This window comes from Macrobrachium rosenbergii, chromosome 54 (assembly GCF_040412425.1).
Source record: "Macrobrachium rosenbergii isolate ZJJX-2024 chromosome 54, ASM4041242v1, whole genome shotgun sequence".
NCBI lineage: Eukaryota > Metazoa > Arthropoda > Malacostraca > Decapoda > Palaemonidae > Macrobrachium > Macrobrachium rosenbergii.
This window is the reverse complement of record NC_089794.1, coordinates 47,033,356-47,047,573: the sequence shown is the minus strand read 5'-3', so window position 1 is coordinate 47,047,573 and position 14,218 is coordinate 47,033,356. Positions and strand designations below refer to the sequence as shown.

The 14,218-nt window shown below is 41.5% G+C and overlaps 1 protein-coding gene across 1 annotated transcript in view; it reads right to left on the bottom strand.

The window, feature by feature from the left end:
• swm (Zinc finger protein swm) overlaps positions 1-13,428 on the bottom strand; it is a 203,425-nt gene extending 189,997 nt beyond the window's left edge. The window contains 1 exon segment of the mRNA XM_067098233.1: positions 12,765-13,428. Coding sequence (XP_066954334.1) covers positions 12,765-12,823 — 59 coding nt within the window. The 5' untranslated portion in view covers positions 12,824-13,428.
• Between the last annotated feature and the right edge of the window lie 790 nt (positions 13,429-14,218).

The following is a 14,218-nucleotide window of genomic DNA, read 5'->3' as shown; positions in this document are numbered from 1 at the left end:
AATACTGTATAGTCTTCTTAGTTGAATCCCACAGAGGGGAAGAGCGCACGGGTTCAAAGCGGTCACTTGATAACCACTTATGTACCACATCTAGATTCCAAGTGAAATTCTCCTCCTTTCTAGATCTGGTGGTGTTGAAAGACTTAATTAGGTCTCAAATATCCTGATTAGCAGAAATGTCAAGGCCTCTATGATGGAAAACTGAGATGAACATTGCTCTGTAGCCTTTTATGGTGGAAGAAGACCTTCCTAGAGAAGTCCTCAAGAAAAAAAGAAAATCAGCTTTGAGGGATAGATGTCAGAGAGAACAAAACTTCATTTCTTCTACACCAAGTCCTAAAAACTTCCACTTTGCCTGGTAGAGCTTGTTGGAAGAGGCACGTCTACATTTGGCAATGGCCTCCACTGCCGATCGGGAAAAACTTTTCGCTCGGACAAGTCTACTGACAGTCAAAAGCCTGTCAGGGCCAGAGTGGACAGGCCGATGGAAAATCCTGCAGTGCGACTGTCTGAGAAGGCTTAGAATAGCAGGGAGGAGCCTTGGAAAGTCTACAAAGGGGTTCAACGGAGTCATCCTTGCACTGCTGTGAGAGCGGAATTTCTTGAGAACTTCCCTTACCATTCCGAAGGATGGAAAAGCGTAAAGGTTCAGATTCAACCAATCTTGAATCGTCGCATCTATTGCCCACGCGAGAGGGTCCGGAACAGGGGAGCAGAACAAAGATAGACGGAGATTTTGAGACGTTACAAATAAGTCCTGGGTAGACTGTCCCCATAATCTCCAACGGTTGAAGCACACCCGATTGTCTAACGCCCATTCTGTCGGAAGGACTTGATTCCAGTGGCTTAATTTGTCCGCCAGGACATTGCATTTGCCTTGGATAAACCTTGTGACTACATAGTTGGGTTTGGTTCTGGTCTGCCCAGCACAACAGAACTCTTGCTATCTCGCACAGGGAGAATGAGTGCGTTTCCCCTTGATGTCTTATGCAGGCCAAGGCTGCGGTGTTGTCTACATGCACTGCGACCGTCTTGTTGCAGACTTCTGTTGCAAAATAACTGAGACCCAGGTGAATCGCTTTTAATTTTCATAAGCTGATGTGAAGCTGCTTCTCCTTTGGGGACCAAATTCCCAAGATTTCTCGGTTCCCAAGGAGCGCTCCCCAACACAGATCCGACGCGTTGGAGAAGAAGTCTAGATGTAGTGCCAATATAAAAAACAACCAGACAATGCTTTCACCTACAATGAAGACACCATAACCCATCCACTAAGACTAGTGGGTACTCCAGGTACACTGTACCCCCTGGCTCCAGAAAATTCGACACCTTACTTCAAGGTGAAGAGATAGTAGGAGGAAAAGAGAGATTCCCATGCTTCCTCCCCCAATACCATGCCAGCCAGTGATAATGGTCCCAAGGTACTGCTATTTTCAAACACTGTTTCAACTTTTATCAAATAGTGAGATGCGAAGATCGGTTCGCACTTCCAGTAGGCTGACTGCAGAATGGAAGTGAAGGACATATGTGCCTGAAAGCTAATAAGGTAGAGACTGCCCTGACATCAACAGCTTTCACTTAAAAAGTAGGTAAAATGTTCTCCTGAATCTGAGAGTGCACCTCAGAAATTAAGCCTTTGATGAAGGAGGGCAATGTGTTCTTAGTCAGAGGGTGAGATGGGTTGTTGACAGAGCACCAGAGATTACTGGATGGTCCTCTGATCTTTTCAGTCCTGCTCAGGAAATACCTTCAGGCCCTAGCAGGACAAAGAACTCTCTTCTTCCTCAAAGCCAAGGTATCCGTTAAGGTCTTAATGGAGAAAGAACAGGGCCAGGGCTTGGAAGGGTCCTCGTTTTGGCTAAAAACCAAGGGAAAAGTAGCAAACTGCATTTCCTTGTGAAAACAAAAGCCTACCCTCTATCGATGGCTTGGAGCATACTAATATGTTAGCAAAAGCCAAGGCCACGAGGAAGAGAGTCTTCCGAGTCATGTTTCTTCAAGAAGAACGAAGATGTTAAAAAAAAGGGACTTGTCAGCCACTTCGACACTATGTCCAGGTTCCAGGAGACTGGATCTTCCTTTCTTTGCTTAGATGCATCAAAGGACCAGATGCGGATGTTAAGATCTGGGACTGACGCAAGATTCAGGACCGCTGTGTTTAAACACTGAGCTAAAAACAGCTCAATACCCCTTAATGGTGTAGGACAAGAGATTCTTAGATCTCCTCAGATAAAGAAGGAAATCTGCAATTTGGGTCACAGACATCCCAGAAGAAGAGACATTGAGTCTGAGACACCAGCTTTGGAAAATCACCCATGTAGCCTGGAAGACTTGGCTAGGAAACCAATGCCTTCATCTTGCAATAGCCTCTGACAAACCTCCGTACAGTCTGAAGTCTGTCAGGGAAAAAGCGGACAACCATTTGGTATCTCTAAAGTGAGTGGACACGGTTTTTAGGGGAATGAGTCTCGAAAAGTCCACCCACTACTGCAGCAGGTCCTGGAACCATTCTTTCATGGGTCAGAATGGGGCTATGAGTGTCATTGTAACATTGCAATGAGCCCAAGACTTGAAGGGTGGAAAGGCGTAGTGATCCAAGTGGGACCAATCTTGCAGTATGGCGTCTGTTGCCCATGCTAGAGGGTCCGGGGCCTGAAAACAAAAGAGAGGAAGGCGATGGTACCTTTAGGTGGCAAACTGGTACAAGTCAGCCTGCCCCATAGTATCGCAGATTCCAACAGACGAGGGGATCTGCAGCCAAAAGGGAGCTACCAGAATCATCGACACATTGTCATGTGGGAGAAATTTGTTGATTACTTCTCTCACCATACTGCATGGTGGGAAGGCGTAGACATCCAGGTTTGACCAGTCCTGGAGCATCGCACCCACTGCCCATGCGAGAGGGTCTGGGGCTGGTGAGCAATACAAAGGAAGTCGGTGATACCTTGATGTTGCAACTAGATCCACCAACAGCTTTCCACATACCTGCAGATTCAGTGTCCATTCTGTGGGTAAGACCTGTTTGCAGTGACTCAATTCATCTGCTATGACATTCAGTTTGCCCCGTATAAAGCAGGTGATAATCTTGGTTTAGTTTCCTTGTGCCCAGATAAGATCTCTGGTCACTTGATACAGTGAAAAGGAGTGGGTCCCTCCCTGATTCTTTATGTAGGCCAGAGCTGTCGTATTGTCCAAGTGGACTATGACCGTGGAGTTGAAAGTCGCTGGTGAGAAGTGTATTGTCTTCAGCTCCTTCACGTTGATATGAAGTTCTCTCTCAGGTTGTGACCATGTTCTTGAAACTTCCTTGTTTTCTAGGAGAGCCCCCAAACCCAGATCTGATGCGTCTGAATATAATGTGAGGTTGGGACTCAGAGGGTGTAGAGATTTCCCTTCTGCAAACCTTACTGTCACAAGCCACCACTGAAGGTCCTCTTTTATCTCGGGAGAGATTGGGAAAACAAACGAGTCCAGAAGAATCTTCCTCTGCCAACTGAATTTTAGACAAAATTATAGCACTCTCGTGTAAAGTCTCCCTAATGGAATGAATTTTTCTATGGATGAGAGTAAACTCATCCATTCATTGGCTGAGCATATACAGGAGAGAGAGGAATGTCTGAACTGTCCGAATGCAGGTTTAGATTCTCTTGTTGAGTGGAAAAGCCCAAAAAATCCGAGAGTTGATCTTCATCCCCAAATACAGAATCAACTGACTCAAGAATAATTGGGATTTGTCTAGATTTATCAGCAGGCCCAACTCTTGGGCTAACAGAAGTCTTTTTTTTTTTTTTTTTGGTCCTCCGTGCAACTTGGTTCCGAGGAGTGTAGGAGCCAATCGTCTAGAGACAAATGTTGATCCCAATGAGAAGTAGCCATTTTGCTAACAGGGCAAGGACACAGGTGAAAACTTGCGGGGCTGTCGACAGTCCGAAGTACAGTGCTCGAAATTGGAAGACCTTGTCCTGGAACACAAACCGCAGATATTTCCTGGCCTCTGGGTGGACTGGAACGTGGAAATATGCGTACTGCATGTATATAGTTGCCATCCAATCCCCTAGACAGATGGAAGACAGAGCTGATTGGGTTGTTTCCATTTTGAATTTTGTAGTCTGAACATAGAAATTCAGGGTGCTGATGTCCAGGACAGGTCTCCAACCTCCCGATGACTTTGGGACGATGAATGGGCGGTTGTAAAAACCTGAAATGTGGACATCTCCAAATTTTTCTACGGGCCTCTTGGTGAGCAGAGACAATACTTCTTGCAACAGGGCCAAATACCTCTCTTGAGTCTAAAGAGTAGGCAGCCAAGTTGATAGGAGAGGACACTAAAGGTGGTTTCTCCCTGAATGGGATGGAATATCCTACTCTGATCACCTCTAAAACCCAAGGTTCTACATTTCTGTCCTCCAACTTGTTCCAAAAATGTAGAAGCCTGGCCACCACTGGTACACGGAGGATAGTATCCTCACTTGTGAGAGGAAGGTTTGCTTGCTGAGTTCTTGATTGGTCGAACGGACCTAGAATACGCTTGGGAACAGGGCTGGAACCCACCTCTACTGCCTCGAAATGCTTGCTGTAGAGGTGAAACCATTCTAGGAGCAAATGATGAGGAAAATGAAGAACATCCAGACTCCTTTGGGCATTTGGTGGACTGTGCCTACAAGTCTTGAGTGGATTTCTTTTGCAGTTCCGTTGCGATATGTTCTACTGTAGCACTGGAAAAGATACTGTGCTGGTCTAAAGGAGCAAAAAGAAGTGCAAATCTCTGGGAGGGAGTGACCCCTTTTGAAGTGAATGAACACCACTGCTCTCGCTTCATAAGTACTCCCACCACAAACAAGGCTGCCAGCTCCTGGGATCCATCCCTGATTGCTTTTTCCGCGAATGAGAGCACTCCCAGCCAGTCTGTAGCGAAGTTATCTTGGAGTGGAGAGAGGCACAATCTTCTGTTTTCTTCGGTAAGGCGCTGACAGTCCAATCAAGAAAATGTAAGATCTCGAAGACCTTAAAGATATCCTTAGTCAAGTGCTCAAGTTCTGAAGTCGTGAATAAGATTCTGGATGAGGAAAAAGCAGATCTCCATGACGAGTCAATTAAACTGCAGAAATCTCCTTGGGAAGAGGCAGTAACTCCCTACGATCGCACTTCCCCAGTAACATAAGTACCTTCTCTTGGATAAACAAGGAGGAGAGCAGAATACCTCTTTCCCCAAATCCCTCTTTTCTGTCAGCCAGCTCTCAATGCTTGACAGAGCTTTCTTTGAAGACGAAGATAGAACCACCTTAGTCAGCCTATAAACTTCCGTAGGCTGTCTCACCATAAACGCTGAACTCGGCAAAGACGGAGTCACTGGTGAAAAGAAGTCCGGGAAGCAAAACAAGAAGTACTTCAAAAGGAAGCATAGGCTGAAGAAGGCTGATCCTGTTCTATGTCCTCTTCTTCAGATGAAATGGGTGAGAGAATCAAATCCTTAGACTCATGAGTCACTGTCGGTTTGCATAACAGATCTAGAATGCTGTCTAAGCATCGCTGAATCGGTTCCAGAGAAGGATCCTGAAATGAACGAGAAGTGGAGTGTGGTGCTGGATGCCTGAATGAACTTGGCGCCATCTCGGAAGGAGAGCGATCGCACACTGATGACCGCGGGCGAACTACATGCTGATCTGGTTCCAGGGGTACAACGGATCCTCTAGATCCCACTGTGTGCTTGGATCCCTTGGATCCCACAAAACAGTTGGATCCCGCAGATCCCACTTGATGAATGGATCCCTCGGATCCCACCGGACAAATGGATACCTAGGATCGCAACAGATGTTTGGATCCCTCAGATCCCACTGAATATCTGGATCCCTCAGATCCCACTAAGTGCCTGGATCCTTCCGATCCCACTAAATACTTGGATCCTCCAGATCCTACTAAACTGGATCCCTTGGATCCCACTGGATGCCCGGATCCCTTGGATCCTGAGGCAAGATCTACATATTTTTGGAGACCCGCTTGGGTGACAAAAACTGACGCTCTGACACAGACACTACAGGCAACACATTAGATGGATCATCCCAAAAACTACATGAAGGTTTGGGACTCTGATCCCACTCTCTGTTCCGCTTGCATGGGATAGGAAAATCAGACTCAGCTGCCAATATCAGCCCTTTCAGTGGCCTGGATGAACTTTTAAGCGCCAGCCGCCCTTCTGACTCGCTTTGCACTTGGATTCGTCAGATCCCAAATCCGAATCACTCGACGAAAGGGTATGAACTCCAATACGGACACCTTTCCAGTGGCTGTCCGTCAAGTCCTAGGAGTCTTGAACAACAGGCTTGTCTGAGGGGGCAAATACTGTGGGCAAATCCCACCGACCTCTCTGGGACTTACGGTTTGCCTCTTCCCAGGTTTAGGGGAGTTTGACAGGGAACTTTGTCTAGGAGCATTGGTGGGACGAGTAGCCACCTCCTCCACTGATACAACACTTGCACCGAGATCACTGGCACTAAATTTATCCATAAGGCCCCTCACTGGAGCCCCTATTTGAGCTACAGTGTTAACTAAGAGACCAAATTTTTGGTCCATTCTGGCTTCCAGACTGGCGATGGCATTGGGTTGGGAAGGTTGGAAGTGGGATAATTGAGTCACAGTCGGAGGACTGGTGATAGGGGAAAATGCAGATACAGGAGTCGCAAGGGCGTGCAAAACAGGAGAACCCAGACTAACTGAATACTAGCTAGCTTCAACCTTAGCCTACGTCTGTTTTTCTCAAGTTTAAGTAACCAGTCAAAGTTTTCCATTTCCCCTGATCCCACTCTGCATTTGTCACAAGTCAAGAATGAAGAGCAAGTTTGTCCTCTACATTGACAACAAATGGTATGAGAGTCATATGTGATAGAAGTAAGTCTGGTATTGTAGCCTTTGCTGCAAAACCTACTGCTAGCAGATCTAGAGTCAAGCATCTTCATAAAAGGCAAAATTCCTAGCTAAATTTAGCTAATACAATTAGCACAATTGCTACCAAGACAAACAATACTTCAGCAAAAACGATGAAAACCATTCGGTGAATTATAATAAATCAAATGAAAGCTGAAATCAACAACCACGTTAAGCTGTCAACTGGCAGAAACGAACTGGGCTCGTTAGAAGTGTTATACCTATCCTTCCACAAAAGTGGGCGGGGCGAGTTACCTACACCAAAATATTGGAACGCTACTGCGAATTTTCAAATTCAATAAACGGAACGTAATAGCTATGTAGTTACAATACTTGATAAGTTACTTATATAAAACTGCAAAGCTTATGGTTGTCCACTAAAATTGAGAAGAGTATGTTGGACAATTAATCGGAAAGAAAATACAAAGAAAAACCGAGAAAATTATACAATACATAACATGCTATATAAACTAGTGTGTTGATATACTAAGACATACTAACAGAAAACTGCATATTATTTTTGTCACTTATGCAAATGGAGATTGAATCCTGTGCAAAGCTTGCAGCCATTGGTGCTACATGCACTGTGATGATATAGCCCCAAAAAGAACCAAATTTACTGACAAAAGAAAATTGTGAAGTACCAAATACAGTAAAAACCCTGTATTTACGGGGGATGCATACCACACGCCCAAGCGAATAGCTAAAACCCGCGCATACTTACAACCCTTCTAAAAACACTAGAACTGCCTATTTTGATAGTTCAAACACACAAAAAAACCAAAAATGCTTAAAATACAGTTATTATCCTAATTACCATGGGGTTAGGTTCCAAAAAACCAATTATTTGTTGGAAAAAAAAACCATCCTTTGTTGGAAAAAACATATCTCAAATTTAGCCTAGCCTACACTAGGGTATTTGGTACCATGTATACATATATGACAGCCTACCCTACACCATAAAGTAAACTCTATACAAACATCAACAAACGAATATGCATCTTTTCCACGGATCTTTTAAAATTTTATCCCTTAATTCACTGTATCCAATAATATTGTATATATTCTTATATTGTTTTTGCATTATAAATTGCGATCATAGCAATCATTTGGTTTGGAAATCGATTACGCGGCAAGTTTATTTTGCTTTATTTAACTCAGTTCAGAGCACTTATCCTGCTTCTAGTTAGCATAAATAAATCTCTAGATACTTTATTTATATGGGGCAAGGTTATTTTTCGTCATATCAAGTATTTTTAAGTCGAAATATAACTTAAATACGTCTCGTTGTGAAATTAACTTGGCTATTTTTTCCATTAACAGATGACGTTGGCCGTTTGGGGCATTTGTTTTGTGTAAAAAAAAAATAAAGATTCCGTTCATTATTTTCAATTGATTTCATCATAATACGAGCTTTACGCACTTATCTTTTATTGGCGTAAAAATAGCAGTGTGTTCTTTCATGCCCAGTAGTTTTTATTAAAGTAGCAGTAATGTGTTTTTTCATGCCCAGTAGTTTTGATTAAAATACTTTCTCTCAAATTTTAATTACGGTCGAATTTCATCAATGTTGTTGATGCACGATAATTTATAGTCACTAAGAGCTTGAACATTGTTTTCTCAGCTTCGGCTACAACTTGCAGCTTAAATTTAGCAGTATATTTCTTTGCCGATCTTTTATTCATACCGAATAAGGGTATAATGTCCTATTCTACTTAACTTCATTTGTATATACTATAACTACGGTAATTGTCTATTACCATACGGTGGTTGAAATACAAGCAAAACGGCTGTTGTTATCCGATTTGGTGATAAGCAAAACAACAGTTTCTCGGTCAGTTGTTTATGGCTGTACGCATTTATGCAAGAGTATAACGCTGCTAACAGTACTTTTATCATTCTCTTTTACTTTAACTAGAAGATGGGATAGAGAGATGGAGGAAAAGAAGTTGGTCTATTGTAATTTGGTCTCTCTCGCTGCTGTCTGCGCCCGCGTGAAATTTAAAAATATTTTCTAAATATTGTCGTATTGGTATTAATTGCTTACCCCACTGCAAAATCGAATTATAGTAAGGCGAATTATCATAACTCGAGCACTATCGTACTTGCATGTAGGCATCTGATAACAAGGGTCAGCTGATTTAACCCTTAAGGAACGGATTTAGCCTCAGTGTGAAGTAAAACAGGTTTGGGGAGGTGGACAGATTGAGCCTCAGTGTGAAGCAGTATTACGCACCACTGTTATGGTAATAATGCGTTGAAACATAGGTGCCAATACTTCTACATGCTATAAATTCACTAGTGGCAACTTTTATACAGACATGAGAGTTGGGCCAGTTGCCACAGACATCTTTTCACAGCCATCAGTAATGCTTGTGACTTCAAGGAAGAAAGTACTGCATCTCTCTCTCACGAGTCTTTTTGTAAATTTGCTCGTAAATATACGAAGGGGTTGCTGTTGTTTTTTGTTTTTGTCTTTTACGATAGTATGTCGGTTGTAAATGTAATTATACAAAGAAAATTGCAAAGAAATATTAGAAATATCATGTAAAAGTACACAAAAAGTTACTGAATCTTCCTTCTCGTAAATTTACGTGAATATTTTTCAACAAATATGCAAAAAATTTGTTACTGGTTTTATTTCTTATCTGTTCTGATATTGTGTGAGCAGTAATAATAATTTTCCAGTATACAATAAATTTATTTATTAGAAAAAACATATATAAGTTGGTAAAATTTATGATTGTCTTGTAAATGAGGCCCCACAAGGGGTTGTAAATAGTCATTTTCAACTTCTCGTGGAAGGTAGGGAAAATTTTTTAGAATTCTTTTATTTATACAGTGTAAATGTACGTGTCATTCTCTTCCCATTGATGTGATTTTTTTTTTTTATTTTGCCGACCTCAAAGTTTCCCCGGTCTGGGGTGCTGCACATTGATAAATTATGCCGTCCCTTAAGGGTTAAGTAAGCCACTGAAGTGAGGGCTTTCAACAACAGAAAATGGCACAAGGTCACACGCTACAAAAAGCACTAGTGCATCATCCTGTTGCTTTTGTCGAACATCACGTGCCCCATATTTCTTTGAGTCTGATACTGTAATGAAATCTTCCATGGTTGACTGGCTCATCCCAGGAGACTCAGTAATGTTACCACGAGCTATGAATGATGGCTACTGAAAGACTAAACTACTGTACTACAGAATTGATCATGTTGCCTGCAGATACACACAGGAAGTGGACAGGTTGTCGCAGGTTCATTCTTGAATTGATTGCACAAAAATTGACTGATATTCTGTTGATACACAACAGTAAAATTTAAATCATTTGAATTAAACTTGGTATATCTTAATTATTGACACAAAAATAATTCATTATAACAAAAAATCCACATATTACATATAGTCAGGTTATTGTCACTACTAGTGCACTTTTTGTTAGACGATTAGTTATGCAATACATCCTACGTACTAAGTATGTAATGTACTTAAAAAGTACTTGTACTTGATTTTTTCAAGTACTTTTTGGCTAAGTACAAGTACATTGAATCTTAAAATCTCAAGTACAAGTACTCAAAATTTTGTACTTAGACCAAGTCCAAGTACAAGTACTAGTGCTTGGACCCATGCCTGATATATATATATATATATATATATATATATATATATATATATATATATATATATATATATATATATATATATATATATATATATATATATATATATATATATATATATATATATTTATACTTGGACCCCTGCCTATATATATATATATATATATATATATATATATATATATATATATATATATATGAAAATATAACTAAAATCAAATTTTAGGTAATTCTAAGTACTAGCTCCACGACTGTTTTTACCTAGGGAAACTGGTTTTTTCTACACTTTTAGGGCTTCTGATACTGGGGTTGAGTTTGTTTGTTGTTGGACAACTGTTATTTGCCCCTTAACTCTACTCAACAGCAAAGGGGGACTGTGGGAATTCCAGGTTTTGGGTGGGGGAGAACACAAAAATGGAGCGGACATGTTTACGTTGGGGAGGCGCCCTCTGGAGGGGAAAAACGAGAGGGAGCCATTCACCTACAGGAGGGAGTTACATGTATTTAGCCGCTTAGTACTGGCATCGGGGGGATGGAATGTCCCTTCGCCGTGTTTAGTACTGGCCCGGGGGGGTACCCATAAGTTAACAAGTTATTACACTTGCCAGACGGGATATGAACCATTCCAAACAGATGTACCCATGCTCTGCCTTGTGAAGATCGTGTATGGAAACACCTTGTTGTTAATTACATTCGTCCGACAAAAATTGAAGATAAATCCATAATTAGCAACCAAAAAATGTAAAAAAGGCAAGTTAGAAGGAAATTGCCTCCGTGGAGTTACTACTTAGATCTACCAAATCTTATATTGAGCTATATGAAGATAAAATGTACAACAGGGTCCAAGAAGTATAATGCTTTGACATTTGTGTTTTGCTTTTGTGCTGACAACTGCAGGGAGGTGATAGATAGGCTAATCCCCTTCACTTAATCATCGATAGGCCTACATGGAGAAATGGCAATGGCACTCAAAACGAAAACCAAATCTACCAGTGCTAATTGCTGTCGAGTCTCAACCTTTTGTAGCCAGACTCTGGTATTAGCATAGCCAACCCCGACTGTTCCTCAAAATGTGCCAAGAAAGAATGGTAAATTTACAGTTTCGGTCAAATTCACATTTCCGATATAAAATTACATTTTCCCTAGCTTAAATAGTGTACTTTCAACGAATCTGACCTTTATTTCTTCCGCAAATGATTAGATTTTGAGATACATGGCCGCCATGGGTACCGCTCTCAGTTTCGGGTGGTGCAATGCCGCTACGCGGCTTATGCACATTTTAAATGATTGTTGCAAGCTCGTATGTTCTGGCAAGCGGTAATATTGCGCTGCGCGCGCTTGCCACAGGGGTTACAGGGAACGAAATTTTACCCCTAACGTCTAGTTACAGTTTTGGTGAAATTCACGGCCGATACTGCAATGTTACCCTTTTCGTTAACCACTGTGGAGTTCCATTGTAATGTCCATGGAAACGACCAATAGCCTCAAAGTAAGACAGAGAACACCCACTGCAGACTTGCACGACGGAATCCATGGCAGTCAACTGAAGCGCACTTTTGTAGAAAGCTGGCTTATTCCAAAATCGCAGTTAATTGGATATTCTTGAAACAAAGCAACCAATCAGGTTTCAGCATTTGTACCGTACTTATAATTCATAACGGAAAACAAAAGACGATTAGGCATTTTTACCCACAATACATTGACAAAAAACAAAAACGCATCAGCAAAAAAACTGACATGGCAGCATAAACGCATCCTTGCGATAACAACAAGGCACAATATTCATCGGCAAATATCTCCGTAACTCTTAATTTGCGGAAGATGCGAGTAAGTATTTCGTATGAATCATGACAAAAATATATGATAGCAAGTAAAAAAATATTAGATATCCGAATTTGACCGAAACTGTAATAATACCGAAAGAATACTGGCCCACAGCATGAAACAGACATAGGCCATTAGGCCTAGGATGTCCTCCAAATATCAATAAGAATGACGATAATGACAGATGTTGCCTAGCCTACCAGCCCATAGCCTGGGGCGGCCTACCTGCTCTTGAAACTCCACAACTGCAATCGTCTCTTGTCCAATTTCATGTCATGCAAGTCTAGTCAATGACAAGCTAAATGAGGCCTACTATCATTAATATTATCGCTGTTATTAACGATAATAAGCTAATGTGAGTTAAGAAGATTGAAACGACATTCCAAGATTAGCCTGGCATACTTACAGCGGTGCCAAATATCCTGTCAGCCACTGCTTCAAAAGTTCCGGTTTTTCTACAATCATTGTCCAAACTATAGAGCAAAAGGTCTGCCGGAATTGTTGTAGGTGACGTCTATAACTGCAGCTGGTGAAGACCAAATCGGCGAGCCTAAGTGGACCGCGAATGTCTCAACACGACGAAAAATAAATAGGTCATTCAGTTTCCTCCACAAACCAGCCGACTTCTTGACTTCTGAGGACTAAGATTCTCTTTCAATCATATCACGATCGTCAAACAGTCTGATGCTGGCACTCATGATAACTCATCGGCTTCTGTTTCGGCTAAATAGTGTCCGGCACTCACGTCTAAATGGGGAAAAGTTCACACACTACCCGAGGGCTTCGCAAACTTAAAAGAGGCCGGGGTTTCGTAACTGAACGTTATAGCGCGGAAAAGACGAGCAACACTAAACGGGGAAATGTACACCAATATGCGTTAGTCACTTCCACGTCTCTACGGCGCCATTACGTCTGTTTTTTCAGCGATGTGTTTTAGATTCCGCTACCACTGCAAGAGAAAGTTTCAGATGACGACAACAGATGACTTCGAGTATTTGGACGCTTATTTTACAGATTTCCACGACATGGACGGCGATGCGTTACAGAAAACGAACACTGGCTCTTCTTCCTCTTGTGAATAGGAGGAGGTTGGCACATTCAAACTCTCGGTGATTATTCCTGCCTATAAACGCCACCCATTTGGCTATCTGGTTTCAGATTATATTTTATCTGGTTACCCCTACACTTATAAAATTCCCTCTGATCTCCTTTTATGTACTTTCCATCGTTACTCACATTTTTTCTTTAAGATTTCAAATTTTTTATTACCTATATCGCCTATATTTCATTGGCACTGTTTCCCACAAAATGTCAAGTTCGGAACGAAATAGTCAGACTTGATTATAATTTAATTTTTTTACTTGATGATACAGTAATATATGGACGATTGTTTGGTTAAAAGTTTGCTAAAAGCAAACGTTCCCCCTGCGTGTACGTTTATTATTATTATTATTATTATTATTATTATTATTATTATTATTATTTCGGTCTACCACAGTCATCCTATTCGACTGGGTGGTTTTTCTAGTGTGGGGTTCGGGTTGCATCCTGCCTCCTTAGGAGTCCATCACTTTTCTCACTTTGTGAGTTGTTTCTAGTAGCACACTTTTCTGCATGAGTCCTGGAACTACTTCGGCATCTAGTTTTTCCAGTTTCCTTTTCATGGATCTTGGGATCGTGCCTAGTGTTCCTATGATTATGGGTACAATTTCCACTGCCATATTCCATATCCTTCTTATTTCGATTTTCAGGTCTTGGCACTTATCAATATTTTCTCTTTCTTTCTCGTCTACTCGGGTGTCCCATGGTATTGCCACATCAATGAATGATACTTTATTCTTGATTTTGTCAATCAACGTC